The sequence below is a fragment of the Melospiza melodia genome, chromosome 21 (genome assembly GCF_035770615.1).
Source record: "Melospiza melodia melodia isolate bMelMel2 chromosome 21, bMelMel2.pri, whole genome shotgun sequence".
NCBI lineage: Eukaryota > Metazoa > Chordata > Aves > Passeriformes > Passerellidae > Melospiza > Melospiza melodia.
Genome location: NC_086214.1, coordinates 6,232,390 through 6,257,930, shown reverse-complemented (window position 1 = coordinate 6,257,930; position 25,541 = coordinate 6,232,390). Strand labels below are relative to the sequence as shown.

The 25,541-nt window shown below is 49.5% G+C and overlaps 1 protein-coding gene across 6 annotated transcripts in view; it reads left to right on the top strand.

Moving 5' to 3' along the window:
• Nucleotides 1–25,541, top strand: part of GTF2IRD1 (GTF2I repeat domain containing 1) — a 72,049-nt gene that overhangs the window by 12,646 nt on the left and 33,862 nt on the right. For 5 of the 6 annotated variants that reach the window (XM_063174290.1, XM_063174287.1, XM_063174286.1 and 2 more), the window contains exons 2-10: nucleotides 8,262–8,390; nucleotides 10,416–10,557; nucleotides 13,473–13,619; nucleotides 17,124–17,307; nucleotides 18,799–19,115; nucleotides 20,349–20,438; nucleotides 21,270–21,353; nucleotides 22,740–22,923; nucleotides 24,145–24,170. In XM_063174290.1, coding sequence (XP_063030360.1) covers nucleotides 8,268–8,390; nucleotides 10,416–10,557; nucleotides 13,473–13,619; nucleotides 17,124–17,307; nucleotides 18,799–19,115; nucleotides 20,349–20,438; nucleotides 21,270–21,353; nucleotides 22,740–22,923; nucleotides 24,145–24,170 — 1,297 coding nt within the window. In that variant the 5' untranslated portion in view covers nucleotides 8,262–8,267. The remainder of the gene's footprint in view (nucleotides 1–8,261; nucleotides 8,391–10,415; nucleotides 10,558–13,472; nucleotides 13,620–17,123; nucleotides 17,308–18,798; nucleotides 19,116–20,348; nucleotides 20,439–21,269; nucleotides 21,354–22,739; nucleotides 22,924–24,144; nucleotides 24,171–25,541) is intronic. The other variant, XM_063174288.1, reaches the window with a different exon arrangement.

The following is a 25,541-nucleotide window of genomic DNA, read 5'->3' as shown; positions in this document are numbered from 1 at the left end:
AATGGGAAACTCAGGGAATGGGATGCTCCCATCTCTGAGCCTCCTTTCATCCTCCTTTAAAAAGCCATTTTATTTTTTTTTTAATGAGTTTATTTATGTAGCCAGCCTGGATTAGCAAACAGCCCATCCTGTAACGCACGGAATACTCAGTGCTGAGACACCAGTAACCAGAGAGAAATACTAGAGATAAAATTAAACATAATGAGATTATGTGGCATCTCTCTGTCAGGGACCACCTTATGCAGAGCAAACTAATTGCCTGTGCAGAGCAGAAAGTGGGTGATGAGCACTGTCTGGGAGCTGGGGAGGGGCTGGTGCCATCAACTGCAGCTTTGCAAAAGAGAAAAGCATTGGGGTTGAGCACTGAGGAGCAACATGAGGAGCCCAACAGCTTTTGGGGGACTGGGATGGAGCATCCTCTGGCCAGCCCTTGTGGACTCATTGTCTCCAGCAATGAGTTGGTGCTGCTTGAGTAGCCTTGCAGTTTGAGTAGCCTTTTGCTGGATAATAATTAATAAAAAAAAATAATAATGATAATGATAATCTAGAGCAATGTCTGGTTAGATGGACAAGGTGGACGTGCCAGTTGAGGCAAGAGCCAGGATATGGCATTGAGCACTGTTCAGAGAAAGCAAACCCCCTGCCAAGGTGTGGGGCCAGGGCTGCAACACCAGGGGCATCATATATATGGGATTTTTCCTTAATTTAGTGGGGAGAAAAAATATTTTTAAGAAGCTAAAAAGCATGTGTCTGTGTAATACAAAATTCAAGTTAGGCTCTTAGTTATTTCATGGAAAACAACAGGCTTTTTATATTGGCTCTTGGGGTAGGAAGAGAGCAGGCTAGAATAAAGATTTACAGTCTTTGGGAGATTAAAGGCCCTTGGTACATTGTTCAAATACCACGAGATTAGTTTCCAAGGAGACGGATACCAGTTGCCATAGGCACCGGGGGCCAGGAATTAGGATTGCGATTTTTTATCCTGATCACGCAACCAGGAGCTGAATGCTGTTAAAACTGGGCTTTAAATAACCCCAGTGTTAGTGTGTGCACTGCTGAACCAGAGCAGGGAGCAGAGTCTGCTTGCCTTCCCCTGCTCCAGCACCCACTCAGGCATGCAAGGTGGGGCCCAAGTGCTGATGGAGGGGTGCAGGGGGGTACCGGGCTGGGAAGGCTGGTGCAATCCCAAAACCTGCCTTGCAGGTTGTCCCATGGCTTCTGAGTATGTTTCACCTCATTTTTTTTCCACTGAGCATGGTTTGCCATCATCTTCTTGCAATGACCAGCAGTGATGGTGGTGCAGGAGCTGGGGATCCTCCTAGATCCATGGAATCATGTGGTTTGAAAGGGACCTTAAAGGTCACCTCGTTCCACCCCACCCCCGGCATGGGCAGGGACACCTTCCACCAGCCCAGGGGATGTACCAAGGGCTGGAATTATCAGCCTGCTAATTTTGGCTTCCCCATGCCACTTGCTTCTGGGAAGTGCAACCTGAGCCCTGGCGTTGGAGGTGCTGGAGCTGTGTTTCTCCTTCTAGGAACGGCCAAGCAGAGGGGTTTGTGTGGGAAGGGGTGCTGAGCTCCCCGGTGCAGGCAGAGTTTGGGGCTGGGCATCCCCCTGGGCAGGGAGGCTCAGCTCTGGGAGCTGTGCAGGCACCCGGGTCCCTGAGGCTGGGTGGTTCTGCTCACCCCCCAGCCACCCTGAAGCTCATCTTGGCCTTGCTGACCCCAGCCATTCACACAGAGCTGCTGGGGCAGGATTCAGCTTTCCATGCAAAGTGTTTTCAGCATCCCTCCCTGCCATGGTGGGAATGCTCCAATTAACACTTTTTTTCAGCCTTGTTTTTCTTTAAAATTTCTTTAATAAAGGAAGAAACAGTTGCTGGAAGCAAGAGCTTCTGTGCCTGCCTGCTGTGAGATTGCAGCATGGAAACTTGTCTGGAGCTGAAAGCAGTGCTGCTGGAGCTCCACAGGCACAGTGATCCCCCTGCAGCTGCCATGCCATGGAAGTGTTTATCCTGGGGGAGATGAGATACAGCTTCTGAAGGGCACTTGATCCTCTTCTATCTCTCTTTGCACTAGACAGAAGCCTGCTATAATTTTATTATGTTATTATTAAGATATGCACCTAGGCTAGGCTGAAGGAAATCAAGGTGGCTGCAGAGTGCTATGCCCTGATTGGAGATGGAGAGTGAAATTCCTGTGGTAGACACTTTTCCCTGTGGGAGCCCCCAGTTTGCTCTTTGCTTCTTTTATGAGGGGGACTAAACCACAGCAGGTGCCAGATTATCCAGGAAATCCAGGAGAGCTGAGGCAGCAATGCTGGTGAACATTGCAGTGCCCGTGTGTGTGTGAGGAGCTTTTCCAGCAGGTGCCTTGGCATTTGTGGGTAAAATAAAACAGGGAAGGAGGTGTTTAGTCATGAGAGCTTGCTCTGCCCTGTACTACCCGCTTGGAAGGAAGCAGGGAGGGGAGATACAGGGTTTGGGAGAGCCAATGGGCCGTGAGGGGAGAGCTATAGGCTCAGTGGGGATGCAGCACAAAGCAGTGTTTGCATCCTCACTGTGCTGGCATCACTGTGACCCAGACTGCCCCAGAGGGTGTTTGCCCCCCAGCTCTGCTGCTTTCAGTCTTTGGATAAAGGTATCACCTTGAAAAGCTGATATAGGCTTGACACCTTTCAGTCCTGGAAGAGCTGGGACAGGAGCACTCTGTGCTGGGTTCAGCCCTGGCTGGATGGGCCCAGAGAGTGGTGGGGATGGTGCTGCATCCAGCTGGGGCCAGGCACCAGTGGTGTCCCCCAGGCTATGTGCTGGGACCAGCTCTGATCAATGTTTTTATTGACGACATGGATGAGGGAATTGAGTCTTTCACTAGTAAATCTGCAGGTGACACCAAGCTGGGAGCATGTGTCCATCTGTTGGAAGGTAAGAGGGCTCTGCAGAGAGACTGGAATGGTTGGAGGGATGGGCAGAGTCCAATAGGATGAAGTTTAACAAATCCAAGTGCCAGTCCTGCATTTTGGCTACAATAACCCCTGCAATGCTCCAGGCTGGGGATGGTGTGGCTGGACAGTGCCCAGGCAGAAAGGGACCTGGGGGTGCTGCTCAACAGTGACTGAACGTGAGCCAGCAGAGTGCCCTGGTGGCCAAGAAGGCCAATGGCTCCTGGCCTGGATCAGGAATGGTGTGGCCAGCAGGAGCAGGGAGCACTGGGCACTGCACTGGGCACTGCTGAGGGCACACCTGAGTGCTGTGTCCAGCTCTGGCCCCTCAGCTTGGGAAGGACATGGAGTGGCTGGAGCACATCCAGAGGAGGAAACGAGGCTGGAGAGGGGCTGGGAACACAAACCCTGTGAGGAACCCCTGAGGGAGCTGGGGGTGCTCAGCCCGGACAAAAGGAGACTCAGGGGTGCCCTTATCACTCTGCAGAGCTCCTGAAAGGTGCCTGTGCCCAGGTGGGGTTGGGCTCTTTCTCCAGGCAGCACTGACAGAATCAGAGGACACAGTCTTATGCTGTACCAGGGGAAGTTTAGGTTGGATATCTGGAAAAAATTCTTCACAGAAGAGTGATTGGATACTGGAATTGTCTGCCTGGGGAGGTGGTAGAGTCACTGTCCCTGGCTGTGTCTAAAAAAAGACTGGATGTGGCACTCAGTGCCATGGTTTAGTTGATGAGGAGGTGTCAAGTCATAGGTTGGATTTGATGATTTTAAAGGTCTTTTCCAACCTAATTCATCCTGTGATTCTGTGAAAAGTAGCAAAATAAAAGGGAATTTTTGGATGTGTGGAGAGATGTGGCAGCAGTTTGACCAGGTTTGGGGCTGGGGGTGCATGGACACCCACATTTAGGGGCTCAGATGTGTCCTCAGCAGATGCTGCAGCATGGCACCTGGGCTCCCTCAAAACCCAGAGCTCCTTTCTTGTCCCAGGAGGGCTGTGCTGCAGGGCACCCACACACAGGGCATGGCTTAGGGCTTTTCAGGGTGTTCAGACAGCTGAGGGTATTTCTGGGCATTTTGTGAGTGCCCTGGAGCACAGTTGTATCTGCTGTTCCACTGCCATTGGTGCTCATGGAGCACTCACCAACCACCTCTTAGGGACACAGCAAACCATCCTGGCATGGGCATGATCTGCTTGAGATGGAGATGATGATGATGATGGTGTGGCCACAGAGGCTGAAGGCTGGCACTTAGTTAGCTGTAAGGGATTTTAGGGTTTAGCTGGGCAGGACAGGTGGGTTAAATCAAATTGCCCATGTGGAGCAGGTATCCCCACTGCTGCAGCAGAAAACCCAAGGACAGCTGTTTGGTAAACATGGGACCCTGTCACAGTGCTCCTTGGTCACATCTGCTCCTCTGATAGCAGTTCTTGCTTAAGCAATGAGAAAAAAACACAAATGGAAATTCAAGCCTGGTCCCTACCTCAGCTTTTGCCCTTGCTGGGGTTTCCAGGGCTTTTTGCTCAAATGGCTCCAGCTCACCAGGCACCTAAGATAATATAATTATAATGTATATATATTTTTTTATTTTGCTGGAACTGGGTTTGGTTCATTTGGGCCTCCCACCATCTCATCAGAACCACTGAGGCAACAGCTAGAATTTTCCTGGAAAAATGAATAAGTGGATAATTTCCTGCCACTATTGTGTGGAACTGTGGGCAGGACCAGTGCAATGGTCAGTTTTCTTCTTTCCTCTTTTTTTTTCTTATTTTTTTTCCCCAGCTGCTCCATGGAAACATTAGAGGGGCTGGTGAGGGGATGTGGCTGCTGTGGGTGCAGGGCTGGGGGGCCCTGGCCCATTCCCCAGGAGTTCATGAGCCTGCCTGGTTTTCCCTTTGCTGCAGCACAGGTGATTCATGAGTGAAACTGCCCCGGGGCCAAGTTTCTAATCTTTCCCAGGATTATCAAGGGAGATGTTGTAAGAGCCAAGCAGGAGATGACATCCTGTGCCAGCTGTTGCACAGCACCCTGTTCCCCTGAGATTACTTTGTGGATGAGAAATAATTAAAAAATAATAAAATTTGATAACTTTTTTTTACAAAAAAACCCTAAAAAATGTTAAAACAATGTGCAAATATTTGCTTTGGCCCCGTGACAGTGGTGTGATGGTCCTTGAGCAGTGGTCCCCATTGCTCCTGGGGCTGAGGCTCAGTTTGCAGAGGTGTGATGGGGTGTCCCAGGAGCAGGACCCCTGGGGAAGGTGACACCAACCCTTTGGGGGTGTCCCAGAGTGGGGTTTCAGTGGGACAGGCTGCTCTGCACCCATCCTGCCCACCCTGCTCCCTGCTGCCAGCCTGAAGTGCTGTAAGAATGGTTTACCCTAGTTTTCCTAAAGAGGACTTTCCCTTTAATTAGACAAACAACTTCAAGCCCTGTGTCTTAATTTGATTTAAATAAGCCTAGCACTTGCTGGTGAAGTTTTCTTTCCTCCCTTTTATTCCACCCTTCCTTAAATCCACTGTCATGCTCTTTGTGACCACAAATGATTAAAAGCTTTACTGGAATATTGTCCCCCCATCCCTTAAAATCCCATTGTGTTACTTGAGTCATCTTTTTGTTATGTTTTGGTTTGTTTTTTTTTTTTTTTTTTTTTTCTTCTTGAGTGATTCTTGCTGTACTTATTAAACAATCAGCCAGGAGAAAGGGATTCTTTTTGTCCCAATCTCCTGCAGGACAGGAAGGGGATGCAGGTACCTTGCCCCATTTCCCATTGATGTTATCCCTGCATTTCCTATTGGTTCCCTCTCTGCAGCCAGACCCAGCTTGTGGCTTTGCTTTTTGCAGCCAAGAGAGGAGCATCTCTTCCCTGGAAGTGCTGATTCCTGTGGGAGGCCATGGCTGAGCAGGTTGGTGCAGCTCTCTGAGTGGATGCAACCAGCCCCACCAAGGCAGGGACTGCTTCTCCAAAATGCTGCTAGAAGGCAGCAGAATGTCCATGTGACAACAGACATATTTAGTAATAAATAGGGCACTCAGAAACATGTACAGGCATCCAAAACTTTGCTGTTTTTAAAAGCAAAATTTGCTGTTTTCTAAGCAAGTTCTTGGGGGAGTGAGGAAGGGAGTGATGCTCCCTGGAGCAGGGCAGTGGCTGTGCCCAGCTCAGCTTGGTGGCACCACCAGCATCTCCCTGTTTTGTGCCAACTGCAACAAGGCACCTCTTTTTAGCCCAGCATCCATGAAAATAGGGAATTCCAAGTTCCTTGCTCCTGCAGAGCTGCTTGGGAGCTTGCAGATGAATGGGCTCCTGTCTGTCTGTCTGTCTGTCTGTCTGTCCACCCTTGCCTGCACAAGCTGCAGGGCTGGAGCAGAGCTTCCTGATGTTGCTGTGATGGTAAAGCTGGAGGTGCCTGGCAGAGACCTGTCCCCAGCAGGGGACACCTGGGGTCTGTGCCCAGCTGCAGGACCATATGTTCAGTTTCCTGCTTTATTTCCTGATGCCTGTTTAGGCCAGGTTCCTTCCCCCCAAGATTATCGTGGAGGAGATGCCCAACAGCTTTGTTAGAAAGTGTCAGATGGGTGGAAAAGGATTTTCCTGGATGGTTGTTAGTGTGGCTGAGGTTCCAGCTCTGCCATCTGCAGGTGCCAGTGGAGCCCCAGCATTGCTTGGCTGCTTTCAGGAGCTGGCAACATGGGGAAAAACCTGGAGGGCTCATCCAGAGCAATTCCTGAAATTCAGTCATTATTGGTGAATGGGATTTCTCTCTCCTCTTCATTAGCTTATTGCAGACCCTTATAAAAGTTTGTCCATAGCAGTTGTGTGTGTCCCACCCAGGACACACACAAGTGTTCAAGGACAGGTTGGATGGGGCTTGGAGCAACCTGGGACTGTGGAAGGTGTCCCTGCCATGGCAGGGGGTAGGAATGAGATGGGCTTTAAATCCCCTCCAACCCAAACCATTCTGTGATTCTTTCATAACATGTGTGTACTCAGGCACCTGCAGAAATGCCAGTTTGGGGGAGCTTGTTATTTTGGGCCAAACTCCACCATTTCCCCAATTTCACGGGGCAGCACAGCTCTGCTTTGCATTCAAATCCCTTCTGCTTGGGCACAGGTGCAAAGTAGGGCAGGAAGGTGAATTTGGGGATTTGCTGTTGCCTTTAAGCTGTGTTTTCAGTGAGGCTGGGCAGCTGTGGTTATCGACTGAGTGGTAAATTGAGTTATGTGCAGGCAGCTTCATCTATATTCCCCACCTTCTGCCCATCCAGCCTTGTTAGGGATTCTCTAGCCTCCTTCATCCATTTGTGAGCACATGATTTATGATCTGGTTCAAGTGGTTTATGAGCTAACTTGCTGCCCTTTATTGGCAGGACTAAGGCTGGGTGCTGCAGCAGTGCCCTGCAGATGGAGGGGTGGTAGCTGGGAGGGATGTGTTGGGTGCTGGGGGTGGTGCTGTCTTGAGTGTGGGTGTCCCAGCATGGGTGTTTTGGGGGTGACACCTTGCCTCAGTGTTCCTGCAGCACTGGCATTACCACGAGTAGAGATGAGACATGAACACTGAGGTGCAGGAGCCTGCTGCTGCTGCTGCATTGTGGCTGGGTCACAGCATTTTATCCCATTTGGCTGTGGGGGATGGAGATTCTGGGCTGAGCCTTTTTTCAGGTATGTGGTCCCTGCACTACATCTTGTCCTGTTCCCCCTGACACAAGAGCTGCAGAGTGGGGTGGTTTCATAAGGGAATCCCTTGCCATGAGCTGCATCTCAGAGCACTGTGTGACTTTGACCTGTTTCAGGGACACTTTGGGTGGCAGGCTCTCCTCTTGCCCAGGATTTAGAGCAGGAGGCACAAGGACAGTCAGCACGGTGTCTTTGTGGGGACAAAGCCATCACCCCCTGCTCACAGCTGCCATCAGAGTGCTCTGTGCCCACTTCAGCACCACATCCTCTGCCTTGCACGGCCACAGGCTGCAATCTGGGGTGTCCCACCATGCAGCTGGTCCCATGGTGGTGGCATCTCCTCGAGGGTGAGCTCCAAATGCAGAGGTGATCTGGCCACTGCTGGTGCACACAGCATTGGCTCCAGGGTTTGATTACAGCTCAGCAGCTCCTGCAGTTATCTGCCTTTAGTAAAGGACTCATGGGGATTGTGGGGCTCAGGCTGCTGTGGCCTCTCTGCATGCCTCAGTTTCCCCTGTGTTCCTGTGCCAGCATTGCTCCTGTACCACACAATGGAAGTGAAGTTTCTCTGGTGGTGCTCAGCTCCAGCTCTCTGTTAGTAACAGTGATACACAGCTCTTTCATTTTTTTTTTTCTATTTTCAGGTGAATATGGCCTTGGCAGGGAAGCCTTTAGATGTGACACTCCCCACCTCCAGAGCTGACCAATGGAATATGGTTTTTCCCCAGAGAGACGAAATCATCACCAGCTTAGTGTCTGCCTTAGACTCCATGGTAAGAGGCCGGTGGCACCCCTGTCCCCATCCCCCTCCCTCCTTTGGCCTCCATTTAGCAAAGCTGTCTGGGTGCAGGGCTGGCACACGATGCCTGGTGAGCTCATCCCGCTCTCTTCTGCTGCTGGAAAGCCCAGGGAACTGCTGAGAAATAAAAACCCTTTCCTGCCCTGACAGCCATAAGGATCATAAAGTCAGCACAAGTTAATCTCAGATGTGTATTGTTTTCCCATTAATATTTATGTTGGTATCAACTGGCTGAAGGGTGGTTGGCTTTTTTTTTCTTGCTGTTTTACCAATGTTACCCTGAGCATTTACACAACAGCAGAACAATGGCTTTTTATCTCTGAGAACAAAGAAAATAACTTTCATATCTTTTGACGTAGAATTCCCAGTGGAAGCCTTGCCTAAGTCAGCCGTGCTTACATAAACAAGATAACTGTCTGGATTAAGTCTCATGGACCAGAGCTAATCTTATTTTTAACTGTGAATGTGATCAATAAGGGAAAGAGGATGTGTAGTAACAAATGTCTAATGCAATGAGATGTGCTAAATAGCTCTCTCTTTTTAAAGTCAAGTCGTATGTAATGCATTTATCTAGGATATGTTTTCCTCTCTATGCAGGTAGAGGTTTTTTCATTAATACCAATTTCCTTCTCTTTGACATCACCACCCCACTAAGGAGCAGGTTCCCTGAAGCCTACACACCCCAAGCAGCTTTGATGATTTATATACTTGCCGTCCTGTACAACAAATTATGTTACCATAGTTTGGCTTCTTAACGAATATTCATTATTATGCAGTCTTTGTTAGGAGCTTACACAGGGGCCAGGGAGCCAAGCTGCTCCTGAAATTCAGCCTTTATCCCAGCCCTTCAGGGTGGCAGGCTCTGTGCTCACTGAGCTGCCTGGTAAATAAACCACAGGGCCACATGCATGTCACCAAGCAGGCTTAGGGTCTGGATTTGTTCTGCACCCAAATCTCACACACCTTAGTTTTTGTGTTTATTTTTTGAGTGTTGGGCTTTTTGAGCAAAATACTTGTCTTTGCGACTGGGTTTTGAAAGGAGGATTCTTAAAAATATCTGTTTTGTGTGATTTGATTCAATGCCTCCTTGAAGCAGGTGAGCAGGAGGTGAAATGACCCAGCAGAGAAGCTGGTTTAAGCCCACACAAGTGAAGCTCATTGCAGGTGTGTGCAGGGAGCTGGAGGTAGCTTAGGTGGGTTGGTCCATGTAACTGCCCTGCTCTCCTGCTCCCTCCCTGGCTGCCAGCATCCTCCAGCTCCTCTGTGGGGTTGTTGATGTGCCTAACCAGGGCTGATGCTGGGAAAATTCCCCCTTTTTTACCCATTTAAATGATGACCTGGGGATAGCATCTACCTAGCACCAGTGCTGTAGCTATAGGAATATGACTCAGGCTGCTAGCACTGAGTAACTATTATAATATAAAAAATACTAATAAAAATTCATATACATGTGTATTATGTAGAGCAGGAAGGGCATGTTACATAAAATGGATTAATGGAAGAAGTTTTTTCCATCTCTTTGTTGTTTTGCATAACTGTACAAGAAGAATCGTTCCACTAATCTGGACTTTGACCATATTAGTGTTCTGCAGCTGAAATAAGATTCCCGTGTTCCTTATTCCATTAGAGCTGGTGGAAAAATGCAAATTGTTATCGGTTGTGGTGTGGGTTTTTTGTTAGATTTTTTTTTTACAGGAATATTTTCTTTTAAAGAAATGCAATAAAATGTTTATTTTTAGGCTAGGAAGAAGTGAAATAAAACGATGGGTAAATAGCTCTTGTTTTCCAGCTGGGTATTTTTGTAGAGCTGTAAAGTCACCGAAATTTTTTAGGCGACGCCGTAAACCCATGAAATTCTGACACAAGCCAGAACGCTGCTTTTGATGGGAGGATCTTTTTGATGGGAAGGATAAAACCCACTGGGAGATGGCAGGGATGGGAAGGAGGAGTGGGAAGGAGCTGCCCCAGCTGTGCTGTGCTGACCTGGTGCCTCCAACAGTGCGCGGCGCTGTCCAAGCTGAACGCGGAGGTCGCCTGCATCGCCGTGCACGAGGAGAGCGCCTTCGTGCTGGGCACTGAGAAGGGAAGGGTCTTCCTCAGCGCCCGCAAGGAGCTCCAGGCTGACTTCCAGAAGTTTTGCAGTGAGTATCTGCACCTGCACCATCTCCCATGCCAAGGTTGGAGCTCCAGCTGTGCCAGCTGTGACTCCTACTGAGCACAGAGTGGGCACTGCAGTGCTGTCTGTCAGTCCGTGGGGATGAGGGGTGTTTGAAGTGATGGAGGAATTGGGAGGGAGCTGCAGCCAGAGCCCCTTCCCTTCCCTTCCCTTCCCTTCCCTTCCCTTCCCTTCCCTTCCCTTCCCTTCCCTTCCCTTCCCTTCCCTTCCCTTCCCTTCCCTTCCCTTCCCTTCCCTTCCCTTCCCTTCCCTTCCCTTCCCTTCCCTTCCCTTCCCTTCCCTTCCCTTCCCTTCCCTTCCCTTCCCTTCCCTTCCCTTCCCTTCCCTTCCCTTCCCTTCCCTTCCCTTCGTTTTCTCTCCTGAAGTAACCCTGAGGTGGCTCAGGGCTGGATGGCTGCTCTGCTGCCCTGCTGCTGTTAGCCTCCAGCAGTGGTTTTTGAGGACTTAGCAGAAATAGTTTGTCCTGGTGATCCTCCCAGGAGCAGAAAGATTTTCTTGGTCCAAGGCTTTTTTTCCTGGTTTTGGAAAAACAGGAATGGATTGGTTGTTGTTGTGGAGCTGCTTGTGTTTTTGAGGGATGAACAGTGGTGACAGGATATCTTGAACAGGTGCTGTGTTCCCCCAGTCTCAGATCAGATTCACCAAGGGTCTCAGGGATACCTGTGTGTGGCAGACCTTCTGTCCCAGCTCTGTACCTCTGCCAGTTTCCAAAAAACAGTCTGGGAGCTGAAGGGAGGGTGGGAGCCATTCTGTGAATGTGGACCTTGTTTCTTGGACAGCATCATCCCCAGCATGCTAACTTCTGCTTTCCTCACTCAGTGTAGAAACTGGAATGGGATCTGGTTTTGGTGGTGCTGAGGACACCAGACCCAAATCTGTTCTATGGTGGGATGTCAGTGGAGAGAAATACATGGTGTTGATAGAAACCACATGGGTGCTTAATCCATTGGAGAGATTGTTCAGGAAGGGTTTGCTCTGGTGACACCTGAAGCTGCCCAGGTCACTGGGTTGTTCAGTGCCTGGCTCTACAGGAGCAGCTCTCTGCCATGGCTCTGCCCAGCCCCTCATCCTGCTGCCCTGGGCAGCTGCTGGCCGACTCTACTATTCCATCCTCTCACATCCTGGTTAGTTATCCTCCCCTATGTTCTGCAGGAGATGTTTCCTACATTCATGGGCAGCTCTGCTTTCTCTTCCCACCACCCTCAAGATGTAGATGGCAGTGGGGTGGCCAAAGGGAGGGAACTCCCTTGTGTTTCCTCAGGCTGAGAGAGGTTCTTCATTCTGGAGAAGAGAATCCCGAGAGCCCCTTCCAGTACCTAAAAGAGGGAGAGTGACTTTTTGCCCAGGCAGATAATGAATAGAACAAGGGAGAATAATAATTTTAAACTAAAATGGGAGAGATTTAGGTTAGGTGTTAGTAAGGAATTCTTCTTTTGGGTGTTAGGAGCTATTTGGATTGGTTGCCCAGAGAAGCTGCAGCTGCTCCATCTTTGGAAGTGTTGAAGGCCAAGCTGAACAGGGCTTGGAGCAATGTGGTTTAGTGGAAGGTGTCTGCCCATGGCAGGGGAGTGGAATCAGATGGGATTTAAGGTCTCTTTTGACCCAAACTTGTTCTCTGATTCCATGATACATCCTGGTTGATGCCCTGCTGCTGTGCAGGGGCAAAGCACCTGGCACTAGATCCTGATTCTCCTCTCTTTGGTTTCATTTATACTTTTGTCAAAAAGAAATAGTCATGTCTCGTTGAAAACAGCAATCTTGAGGGTGGAGTTTGAGTAAAGGGGATGATGCTGCAGACAGGGTGAAATGTGATAACTCTGTCTTGAATTATACAGGCCCAGACTCAACTCCACTCCATAAAGCCCTTACAACTGGCACACAGTGGAAAATATCCCTGGAAGTGCCTCTGATTTCTTGCTGCACTATTAGAAAGATGGGAATTAATCTAAAGCAGACATCACTTGGAGATGTAAGAAGCCTCTTATCTCTCTGGGACACAGAGCACCCTCCTTTATCTGAGCCTCTGGTCCTGCCTCTCATGATGCAGGGGGGAACTGACAGTGATCAGAATAAATGTCAGTGGAGGAGGGAGAGGCAGCACTTGGATGATGCAGATGCATTTCACAACCTTGGTAAAACATCCCAAAAAAGTTTTCCAGGGCCTGTTTTGCCATGCTGTGGGAGGCATGTGGAGCTTTCCAGGGGTGGCATGGCTGTTTACTTTGCTGTGTCCAGTTCTGTGTGTGTCCCATGCTGCTCTTGAGCACTCCCTGTGATGTCCCAGCCATGGAGCTTTTCCACAGGAGGATCTGTGAGCTCCTTGAGCACCCAGGCAGTATCCAGGCCTGACTGCCAGTAGGAGTCTGTCGAGGATGATGAAGGAATTAGTCCTTTGTCACCGAAAATCCCTTGCAAATTACTGTGGATAGAACAGCAATAATACATTTGTAGTGTTTAATTTTCTGTGCATTTAGAGATGCAAAGAAGTCAATGCTGAAGATATGCTTTATTTGAGGTTTAAAGGGGGAAATTAGCAGGAAATAGCTGGTATTACTGAGCTATGTGATGCTGAAGGGTAAAAAAGCCTCCAAGAAAGGCGGATTTTGTTTTCCTGAGAGATTGAAGGCTAAGCAGATTGAAACCAGAGACTAGAAATGGACTGCCCAATTAGTCATAACTGTTTCAGTCTGGCTGAGTGGGAAAAGCCAGGGAAAAGGGGGCAGGCACCGGGTGAGTGCTGGCACCACTGCCTATTGCCAGTACCTTTCCCTGCATGTTGGGGCTGCTGGGATCATCCAAGCTAGGGGCTGAGGTGGGTGTGAGGGCTGGGACACTTGCATTGTCCCCACAGTGACTCCTGTTTTCTCCTCTCCCCCTCAGGAATCCAGCAGAGGAAGGAGCAGGACGCAGAGGTGCAGAAGAAGGCAAAGGAGTGCGGGCAAAGGGTGCTCAGGGTGTCCCCGGACCAGGGATCAGATGTGTACCTCCTCAGGAAGATGGTAGAGGAAGTGTTTGATGTGCTTTATAGTAAGAACCTTCATGCTTCCCTTTGGGGATATGGAATGTCCCTGGGGCTCACTGAGCTGCCCAGCACTGCCACCAGCTGTGGCTTTCATGCCAGGCCAGCTCCTCGGTGTGGGAGCAGGTGCCTGGTGAAATGGTGAAATGTGCTCCTGTACAGAGTTAGCACTGCATTGAGATGGGGTTTGGCCACTGCTTCTTCATTTTCCAGTGCCCCAAACTGAGCCAAAAAAATCCCTGTGCTGAATGAAGCATCCTTTGTGTCCCCTGACCAGGGGAAGCCTCTGATGTGATTTCCATGCACACCTTTATCCCTGTCACTGCATCCACAGCAGCTTTCATAGCCCTGTGTTGGAGATCTTCAGATTCACTCTCTTTTCCCTGGCAAGTCTATTTAAGAAGAAAACAGATGATTTTCTAGCATGTGGCCCTGCAGCCCCAACTTCCAGAGACGAGGTGGTGCCGCTCCAGCACATGCATCATCCCCAGCAATAAAGCTTTTGCAATTAAATATAGATGACCATATGGCTGCTGGTATGGAACCCAGTGGGTTGCAGAGCTCCTTCCAGGCCCAATCTGCAGTGGCTTGAGCAGCAGCAGCACCTTCTTCTCACTGACAAGGATGCACTGGAACCCCTGTGGAGTGGCTGGCAGTAGTGGTCATGCTGCTGGCTCATCCCCTGGCAGCTGTGCTAGTCAGGGTAGGAGAAGCAAAACTGGCTTGGGAAAACAGAGCCCCAGTTATTCCCCCATGCTGCTGAGAGGTTGTGTTAGTTCTGTGTGATGCTTTAGGGAGTGCAGGCCCTGTGGCTGGACCAGCTGCAGAGCTGGGTGTTTGTTTGTTTCTGGCTCCCCATCACCATCTGAGATTCATGTAGAGCCCTGCTGGGGCTGTGCAGGGCTCCCTGAGTGCCTCTGGTTGTGGATGTGACCTGGGAATGGGCATTCCCACACAACAGGAGCTGCCACCAGCCACACTGGGCTCACACGCAGGATTTGCTGCTGCTGGCTGTTGCTGGCATCTTCCACAAGCTTCACAGACAGGAAAAGGGAGCTGGCATCTCTTCTCCCCTGGGACAGAGAGTCACTGAAATTTTCTGAAGCCACTTAGAGGCAATATTCCCATTAATGGGAGCAATCAGATCCTATTGCTGCCTTCCAAAGGCTGGGCCCAAGGATGAAGGAAGGGATGGTGCAGAAGAACCAAGGGAACAGAATGAGGAGGGTGTTTTTTGCTGCTCCAAGCTGCAGGTCTCATTGTCCTGCTGCAGGTACAGTGCCAAACTTTGCTGTCCTCTTGGGAATATGTGAATTATTAAAATCTGACACACAATAAATACATAATTGCATTAGAAAAGCTTGATCAGGGTGCATCTGCATGGGCTTTATAAACAAGGCAGCCCATCCATTGGATGATTAGTAAGGCTTTTTACAGTTTCAAGGTGTATGGAGGTGTGTGGGGACACATTGGCCATGTCCTCTGCCCAGCATCCCTGGGACAGCAGTTTTGGCTTTGGCACTGGGTGTAATTCTGCCTTTCTTTCTGCTGCTGCTTCAGTAATGTCATCTGTTTCCATCCTTGAGCCTCTCTGTGGTGAACCCTGACAAAGCTGCTGCTCCCCTCCCTTCATTCCCACTGGGAAAGGCCTCTCCTGGTTGAGTGGGGAGAAATACACAGGAGACAGCAGATGCCCCAGGGTGATTCTGTTTGTAACACTGAGAGGACTGTGAGAGTTTAACAATTACAATTCTTAGGGTTGTTTTTTTTTTATCCTTTCATCAATAAGGATTGGAAACAAAAAATCTTTTAAAATGCTCAGTCAAAAAGATTCCCTCCAGAGCCTGGTAATCTCTGCACCAACAGGATGACTGATTACCAGTGGCTTCTATTAAACAGGCATTAATGATGATTATTGTCTCTTTGGCCAAACCATGAGTCTCTGTGCAGCAGTGCAAGGCTTCTGAAGGTCACCTTGACAATAACACAGTCCCCATAAAAATATGTTTGGGGATTTCTTGAGCATTGGGTTGATAAGGGGCCACTGTGGACATTGGGAGCTTCTCCCAATCATGAAGAGAGGTGATGAAGGGAGGTGGAGAGCTGCACATTGGGGCAGGGAAACTGTCAGCTTGCAGAAAGTAAACTCATGGTGTCATGGTTCAAAGGCTTATTTTAAAACTTTGGTTATTTGCTTAATTAAAATATTATCAATCCTCCCTATAAGAAGCCTTAATGGCCCGTGCAAGTTGCGCATTGTTAGTTATAATGCATTCCTTCAAAGGACATGGTGAAGAAATCACTTTTAGCAAGGACTTGCTGGCAGAGTCCTAAGATTTGCAGTATTTCTGTAAGATCGTTTGGGTTTTTTTAAGAAGAAGGGAACAAAAAAAGATTGGAAAGCAAATCCACAGATATAAAATCCCTCAACAACTTAAAGGTCCTGTAACCTTCTCTGTCTGCCCCCAGCCTGGAGATGAAGGTGCAGGCACTGTATCGTGCCACCAGATGTTCTGCATCTGGACACTGCTTTGCCAGCCAGGTTGCATTTCTGCATGGCTGTTTCTTGTGCTTCATGCTTTCAGCACCATGTTTATTGATCATAGTGGCTTGGGTTGGTTTCCAAAGTAATTTTTCCCCAGAGAGTGGCTTGAGGGTTTTGAAATCCTTCAGAGCAGGCTGTTTTTGTGATGGTGTTTTGCCTGCAAAGTATAGCAGGACAGCCCTGGTCTGGGCACACAGGCTATTTATCTGGTTTAGAAAATCCCTATATAATGGCAATGCTGCTACAAGGGAAGGAAAAGCAATTTGTACCTGACTCCTTAGGGAGATTTTGATGGCAGAGGTAAAATGGAGCCAGAGGCACATGGTGGGACTGTGTTGCCAGTGTTGACGGGAGCAGGTGAGAGTTCTGGGCAGCTGGAGGGGACTGTGCAGTCAAATGTGTCAATGTTCAAGCTGTCTGTGAATAGTGGGATGGAGGGAGATTGTTGGTTTTCCTTTTTTTCCTTGTCTGTCAAAGTGAATCAAAGCTGCTTGACAGCAACAGCAATCAAACTGTTTTCCGTTCTTCCAGGAGGTAAAATAAGAAAACTGACTCGAAATGAGGTTCCCAGAATATCTCAGTAAGCATGAGATAAAAATCATTGTGAGCTCCTCTGCCTTCTTTGTCAGCCCTTGGCTCCCTCCCACCCTGCTGATGGCCATGTACCTCACTGGCATATGGCTGGGCACTCCCAGGGGTAGGCTTGTGCCAAGTGACCCCAACTGAGGATTCTGCTGTGAAACCTGAATGATGAGACATCTGTTTATTGGCTTTTATGAGCTTTTTTATTAATTAGTGCTTTTAGAAAGGAATTGGAGTGCCTTGCATGCTAAGTGTGAAGGTAGGAATGGGTTTTTTCTCCAAGTGATCCTGTTGGTATTTCTTGCTCTTGCATTTAGTGCTCCAGCCCAGCTCAGCCATGGTGAGGGGCACACTCTGTCAGTGTGTAACTCTGTCCCCTCCCCAGGTGAAGCCATGGGGAAGAGCAGCGTGGTCCCTTTGCCCTACGAGAGGTTCCTGAAAGAGCCAGGCTCGCTGGCAGTGACTGGCTTGCCTGAGGGAATCAGCTTTAAGAAACCCCTGGAGTATGATGTGAAATCCCTGATGGCCATCCTAGAGCACAGCCACAGCATCCGCTTCAGGCTAAAAAGGTAATTTTAATTTTGGGGACCTCCAAGGAGCAGGAGAGCAGCGAGCCCTTGGGATGGTGGCACAGGCCAGGAGGGTCCCTCTCATATCCCAGCTTCTCCTCAGGACCCACAGACCTGGGTCCAGCCATGCCAAATCCAGCCTTGCACAGAGATTTGTTCGTGTTGGGGGGCTTGAGTCCATTTCAGGCTCATTTCTATAAAAAGTGTGCGTAAACATGCACATTAACTGCATCTTTTTATGTGTCTCTGCCAAAATTTCCACTGCGGTAAGCTAAGTGCTTTCTGTCTCCAGAGGGATTTCCAGGGTAAATGCTGCAAGTGTCTTCCCAGGCTAAAATGGGTTTTTTAATGCCAGGCAAGGAGGGAAGTGGGGGACTGCAGCAGAGCAAACTCCCCCTTTTGGCCACATTTATGCAAGGGGTTCAGTAGTTTTAGGTGCATTTCCCCTGCATTTGCCTTGCTGGCAGCACCTCAGATCCATTCAGAAAAATGCTGAGCATGACCAAATACCTCCTCTAAAGGCTCGATGCTTCTGGAAAATCAGGCTGAGACAGCTAAAAGTAGGACACGCAGAATTTGTGCTGTCTGTGAGCTTGTGGCTCCCTGTCTCATGTGGAGCACGTTGGTTTCTTCAGTCTGAAACTCATTTGCAGGCTGACTGAGCTCCCCCTTGAATGTGCCATGGGTGCTGGGGGCTGGCATAGGTAATGGAGCCAAGTGATTGTGGTCGTAAAAGGTTTTACCCCTTAAATGCACTGGGCATGGAGCTGTGCAGCTTGGTCCTAGCTAAAAAATATGCTCTGAACTAACCAGCTTTGACTAACCAGCTCCACTTAAAGAAGACAAGAACCATTTAGGTGCCTGAAGATGCTCAGGAGTTTGATGGATGTAACTTGTGAATCACAGAACAGAACTATAGAATGGTTTGGGTTGGAAGGGATCTTAAAGACCATCTCGTTCCAAGCCCTGCTGTGATCAGGGATGCTTTCCACTATCCCAGGCTGCTCCAAGCCCCATCCAGCCTGGCCTTGAACACTTCCAGGGATGGGGCAGCCACACCTTCCCTGGGCAACCTGTGGCAGGCCCTCACCACCCACACAGGGAAGAATTTCTTCCTAATATCTAATCCAAACCAGCCCTCTTTCAGTTTGACACCATTCCCCACTGTCCTGTAACTCCCTGCCTTTGTCAAAAGTCCCTTTCCAGCCCTCCAGTACCTTTGGGTAATGGAAGGCCAGAGTATGTTCTCCCCAGAGCCTTCTCTTCTTCAGAGTGGACAATCTCAACTCTCTCAGCTTTCCAAATAGGAGAGGTGCTCTAATGGCCTCCTGTAATGGTGCTCCTCAACAAAAAGCCTGGCAGCTGGTGGTGTCCCACCTTCCCAGGCATGGCTCTTCTTCCCCATCCAAATCCTTGCTTATTGCACCTTAGCACTGCCATGGGCTCAAAGGAACCTGTTTTTCCCTCCTCTTCTCCCTTCCTTCCCCTCAGGCCAGCAGATGAGCCCAGCCGAGAGCCCAACCCCAACATCGAGTTAACTTGTTCCTCCCTCGCCTCCAAGGGCAGCCGGGACTCTGGTGCCAACAACGGCCCCGTGGCCAAACCCAGCTCGCAGGACGCCCCCTCGGCCATTGCCATCACCAACTTCCTCTACGGCGTCTCTCTGCCCGGCCCCGTCGCCATCGACCTCAAGCAGGAGGCGTCCTCGGGCCTGCCCGGGCCCACGGCGGCGGCGGGCGAGGCGCTGCTGGGCCGGCCGGCGGCAGAGCTGAAGGTGCCTTCCTCACAGGAGTACAGCGACTGCTGTGGTAATAGCCTGGAGTGTGCTCTCCCCTCAGGGCCCGGGGCACTGCCCGGCCCTGGCCCTGCTAGGGGGTGTTGGAATTCCTGGGATGAAAACCAGCCTAGAGCTGGGCCTGTGTGGGAGTGAGCAGAGCCCCTGCCATGTTGCACTGCCACAGGCCTTCCCTTGGTGCTTGCAAATGGCAGGGCACACCTCTGTTTTTGCCCCAAGTGGCAGGCACACCTTTGGTTTTGCCCCAAGTGGCAGGCACACCTTTGGTTTTGCCCCAAGTTGTTGTCTTATAGTGCAAGAGTTCTATTGTCATTACATTGCAACGGCTCCATATTGCTGGAGCTTCGTACCTCCTTGATGTTTCTTGAAGGCAGCTCCTCTAGGCACTGACCTTGTCCTCACAGCAGCCAACTGACTCCAACTCCCCCCAACCACCCAACCCTCTCTTTTATAACATTCTTCTTATTGGCTACAGCTGCGGCCTGTTAACATCAGGCCTGCTCCTAAACCTTAGTAATTGGCTCAGCTGCAATTCTTTAGGGGGTAAGATTACATTCTATGTTCTATCCCCCTACACCAAGTGCCAGGGCACACCTCTGGTTTTGCCCCAAGTGACAGGCACACCTGTTTTTGCCCCAAGCGGCAGGCACATCTCTGTTTTTGCCCCAAGTGTCAGGGCACGTCTCTGTTTTTACCCCAAGTGACAGGCACACCTCTGGTTTTGCCCCAAGTGGCAGGGCACACCTCTGTATTTGGGGCAAAACCAGAGGTATGCCTGTTTCTGGCAGAACCAGCAGAACCCAGAGGGGGTCCCACCTACATGGGAGATTTCTTTGTCTGAAGCTGGTAATGGCTTTTTTTTTGCCCCAAGTGGCAGGCACACCTCTGTTTTGCCCCAAAATGACAGGGGCTGCACCACCAGGCCAGAAGGGCATCTCCCCAAAAGGGAATGGGGATGGCAGGGGGTGATCTGGCCAGCACCACACCCAGGTGTCACAGGCCAGGGTGCATGGAGGACAAACAGAAGGGGTGGTAGGGGACAGCACTCAGGGTCTTGCTGTGGTGTCTGGAGCACTGGTCAGGCTCTCATCAGCCCTTTCTCCTTGTCTCAGGTGTCACAGGCCCAGGGTGCATGGAGGAGACACAGAAGGGGGGGCAGGGGACAGCACCCAGGGTGTTGTTGTGGTGTCTGGAGCATGGATCAGGCTCTCATCAGCCTTTTCTCCTTGTCTCCCCTCTTGTCCAGGACAGAAATCATCAGTCTCCGGGGGTCCCCTGATCCAGAATGTGCACTCATCCAAGCGCATCCTCTTCTCCATCGTCCATGACAAGACAGGTCTGTGTCCTGCTCCAGCACTAAGGCAGCTTTCCTGAATTCAAGGTTTCCCCTCACCACATCTCTCTCCAGCAGTCTCCCAGCCCTCTCCATGCTCTGGAGGGACCTGGCAGTGCTGGAGGGGATTAATCACATTGGAACCATCTCTGCTCCAGTCCATCCCTGCCATTCCAAGATGCTGTTAGTGGTCCTTGAGCACTGCTGGCTGGCTAGGAATTCCCATCTCTGCTTTCTGCACAGGGAACCAAGGCATGGCTTTGAGAGAGGCTGTTTTGCCCCAGCTGCAAACAGTACATTCCTGCTGAAAACTTGGCATTATTTCCAAATGACTGAAAGCCACTCGTCCCAGTGGGATTCTGCAGCAGTGCCTGGGGGGATCAGCCGTGGGGAGGAGACTGCCATTTCCTTACCTCCACTGCACCCAAGGGAAATGCGGCCAAAAAACCCCTGCCTGCTTTGAAGAGGAGAAAAAAATATGGGTGGGAAGGTTGGGAAAGAGGAGAAGACAGAAAAGATCCACTTGTGAAAGGGCTGTACCTTGCAAGAGTTCATTCCAGGTGAAGTTGGCGCTGTCCATGAGGGTCTTTCATTCTAGGGCTAAGAAATTTTATGGGGTCATTTCTTAGGAATCTGCATGTGCCAAGGAGAGTGCTTAGGTCAGGGGTTGGAGAAACCAAGACCTTATCTGCCAGCCTGGCAAAATTCTCTCAGGAGCAGGGAAATAATTTTTGAAGTCTTGTTCCTGCTTCGCAGCACTTTGCAGGAGAAAAGTGCATCTGCTGTGTATGAACCATATGGAAGTTTCTTATTTCTTGTATTTTGTTTTGATAGATAAGTGGGACAGTTTTATAAAAGAAACTGAAGACATCAACACCCTTAGGGAGTGCGTGCAAATTCTTTTTAACAGCAGATATGGTGAGTAGGAGTTAATATCCCATTATGCATCTGCAGTGCTTGTGGATTGCATATCATTATATAGCAATCATTTTTGTTCCCTAACACAGCAGCAGAAGCCATATGCTAGAGCTCCCTGCTCTTCCTAACACATTTAGCTCAGCAGCTCCCAGTCTCCTGAAGGTTATGTCAATATTTCTGTTTGGAGCCCCACACCACAGTCAAGGAATTTATAACTGGGCTGTAAAACAGCCCTGTCTGGGAACATGGCATGCTGGATCATAGCACTTGGGCACCAGGAGGGGTGGCATGTGGCCCTTTCACATACATGTGGCAGGTAAAAAGAAGGTGGTTGTTGTTGCAGCTGCTTTTTTCTCCATTTGCATGGCTTGCCTGTGTTTTTGGTGCTCCCTTTGCCATGGGCAGTGCTTTTGGTGCAGCTCCTGGGCATTTGGGCAGGTAGAAGCTTGGAAATTACTTGAGACTGGTGGGTGCTTCAGCTGTGCCATCCCTATCAGGCTGTGTAATTTGTGAGTTACAGATGGGCTGGAGATGAGTGCTGTGTCACCTGTGAGTTGTGTATGGGCTTGAGACAAGCCTTTAACATGCGATTTATAGATGTGGTGCCAGAGTGTGTCCAAAAGGTAACAGAGCTTAGGAAAGTCTGGAGCAGAGCCTGATGAGGAGCAGCTGAGGGAGCTGTGGGGGCTCAGCCTGCAGAAAAGGAGGCTCAGGGGGGATCTTCCCACTCCCTACAATTAGCTGAAGGAGGCTGTAGCCAGGTGGGACTCAGTTTCTTCTCCCAGGTGACAAGTGATAGAATTAAAGGGAATTGCTTCAGGCTGCTCCAGGAAATGTTTAGATTGGACACTGGGGAAAATCTCTTCACTGAAAGGGTGGTCATGCACTGGCAAAGGCTGCCCAGGGTAGTGATGGAGTCACCATCCCTTGAAATGTTCCAAAAAGCTTATGGACCTGGCACTTGGGGATATGGTTTGGTGAACATGCTGCTGCTGGGTTAAAAGCTGGAATCAATCTTAGAAGGTTTTTCCAACATTAACAATTTTATGATTCCACATGCTGTGCAGCTTGTGAATCATGGAGCTCACAAACCTGCTGGGGTGGGTCACAAGGAGTTTGGGAATTATATTTGGGCCAGCTCACTCCTGGCTTGTGCATCACTGGGCATGTCTGGGAGTTTTGGAAGACACTTAGCTGTGTTTACTGCTGCTTTCCTTTTTGTCCCATTTCCATGGAAGAGCTGCTCCTGGGGCTCACTTTCTGGGACAAGCACAGAAGAAGGCAGAAAACATTTGCTCTACTTGAGTTCAAGCCCTCACACCTTTGTTTTAGCACTGTAAAAGACAAAGCACTTGTGTAAATGAAAGCCATGTGTTCATCTTGCAGCTGAAGCCTTGGGGTTGGACCACATGGTCCCTGTGCCATACAGGAAGATTGCCTGTGACCCCGAGGCAGTGGAGATCATTGGCATCCCAGACAAAATCCCTTTCAAAAGACCTTGCACCTATGGGGTCCCCAAGCTCAAAAGGATCCTGGAGGAGAGGCACAACATCCATTTTGTCATCAAAAGGTGGGTGGCAAGGACAGCAGAAGGAAGCGTGTGGCTCAAGGGTGTCAGGGGTTTGAGCTGTGCTCCCTCCGTGCTCACAGGGTTTGTTTTGGTGCCAAAAACTCATTTCACCCTCTTCCATAAGACAGCTCTTTCCCCCTGCAAACCTCTGGTTTTCATCTCTCTCCCTTTCTGCAAGGATGTGGCAGAGCTGGCTGTACCATGATGACCCCCACGCTCTGCCACCCTGTTTTAAGTGATCACGGGCACCAAACTTTGCCAATGCCACCCACCCCAAAGATTTGAAGGTGGTTATAGCACCTTCAGTGCCATTTGGTGGAAGGGAGCAATGCCCCTGGGTGGAGGGAAGAACAGTCATACTCTCACAGGGATTGCCTTCCACCTTGTTTTTCACTGATCACTTGTGCACATCCTCTGTATCTGGTGATGAGAATCTATCACCTGCAGGCCAGGCACTGTGTCCAGGTGTCTGCCTTTCCACTGGGTAGGAGGAGTGGATATATTCCTGGTTATCACTGTGCTGTGCAACCTCTCTTTGCTTCTCTGTCAGGAAAACCTGCTCTATAATACATTGATTTATCCAGTCCCTGCCTGTGCAGCACTTGTGTTGTTCTATGCCTAGTGGTGTGAAACTACAACCCAGAAAAACCCTGGACAAGGCTCCCAAGGGGGCTAAAATCACCAGCACTGCTGGATTTCAGGCATCCTGAAAGGGATTAGCTTTCCTGATGTCAGTTGGTAGAGAAGCCACTTTGTCCTGCTTTGTCCAGGCTGGATCAAGCTGTGGGATGTGGCCTGGACATAGTTTGCTCCTATGAGCAAAGTTTGGGTAGCACCAAAATAAAATATTCAGCAGACAGGTGACATCCTGGTCAATAGTCTGTACTGGAAATTGAAGATCCAGTAACAGCTACTTTAGTCCCACTGTTTCTTTTTGTAAAACCAACCTGATTTAATTGCAGCTTCATTTAATAAGTTAAATTAAGACAATGACTTATAAGCAGATTTAGAGGTGCTTTAGTTAAAAAGCATATGCCATAAGGTTGCTTGGCTGCACAACACACTAAAAGGCCTTTTTTTAGCTGAAAAATTCATTCAGTATTTTTAGAGAATGAAAAAAATTACTAGTTTGACTTGGTTTAATGCTATTCATTAATTAAACCTCCAACTCAGTCATTAGCAGCATCTATTTCTAATTCTTTTTTTTTCCTTCTCTCCTAGGATGTTTGACGAAAGAATTTTTACAGGTATGTTCTCCAAATCCTTTGATTTATTGCCCACAAAATTAAAAGGTTATCCAGAGAAGCAGAGTTGAAATAATGTCACTGTAAGCAGAGGAAGTGCAGGACACATGCAGTTAGGAGAAGGAGAAGCCTTGTCTGTGCCCTACACCAGGACATGCTGAGATTGCCTTTGCCTGGGATCAGTGCAAGCTCTGTACTCCCCTAAAAAATTGAGTTGTGAAGGTTTGAGTGAGAATTCCTGGTGTGTGAGGCTGGGCTGGCTCCTGAATCAGGCTGAGCCACAGCAGAGGCAATATCTGTAATTTCAAGAGGAAGAAAATTATTGCTGTGTTCCTCACTGGTAAATTATTCTTTCTTTGACTTTCTTTGCTCTGTGTTTTTACTTGTTTTTTCTCTGAGCTGGAGAAGCCAGACAAATTCTTTACTGTGAGGGTGGTGAGGCTCTGGCACAGGTTTCCCAGAAAAGCTGCAGCTGCCCCATCCCTGGAAGTGTCCAAGGCCAGGTTGGATGGGGCTTGGAACAATCTGAGATTGTGGAAGGTGTCCCTGCCCATGGCAGGGGATGGAAGAAGATGGTTTAAGGTCTCTTTCGACCCAAACCAATCTGTGATTCCATGATAAATGCTTCTTGGCAGATACAAGGAGACAGGTACCCATGCTGTCAGACTCAGCCCACTCTGCAGCAGTGTCCTCACACACACCTGGAATATGGCACTGCCTCCAGATTTATCACACCTGAGTCCTGGATTGCCTGGGCTTGGCTCATGAGTACAGACATGTTTTGGGGTGGTGTTTTGTTTTTTCCCCCCCGAGCTGCCAACTGCACATGCTGGTAGCTCTCCAGACACCTTTTTCCCAGATATCTCTGCCAGCCAGGTTATCACTCTTGCCCCACTCAGCCCCAGCCCTGAGAGTCCTTCCTGAGCCTGGTGAGGTTGGGGCCACCCAAACCAGGCTGGAGCCACCAGCAGAACCTGGAGGAGGTCCCACCTGCATGGGGGATTTCTTTGTCAAAAGCTGGAAATGGCTTTCAAAAAAAGGATTTCTTTAAGCTCTAGCCCATCCCCAAGGGATGGAGCACTGAGCTGTGTTTTGGGATGCTTGGATTTTCCCTGCATAATGCCTGCATGGTACCTAGGGGTGGCATCATGTACATGTGCAGCTCCAGACCTGTGCTCTGGGCTTGTGGGTTACGTGGTAGGCAGGTGCAAGTGGATAATTGGAGATGAGGAAGCAAACCCTGCAGAACTGAGGTGGGTGACAGCCCCACTCTCCTGACAGTTCCCTGCAGGGCTACCAGAAGCAAAACCCATTAAACCTGGCACTCTGTGGTTTGTGTCAGCACATCAGCTTGTGCAAAAAAACCCTCACTGC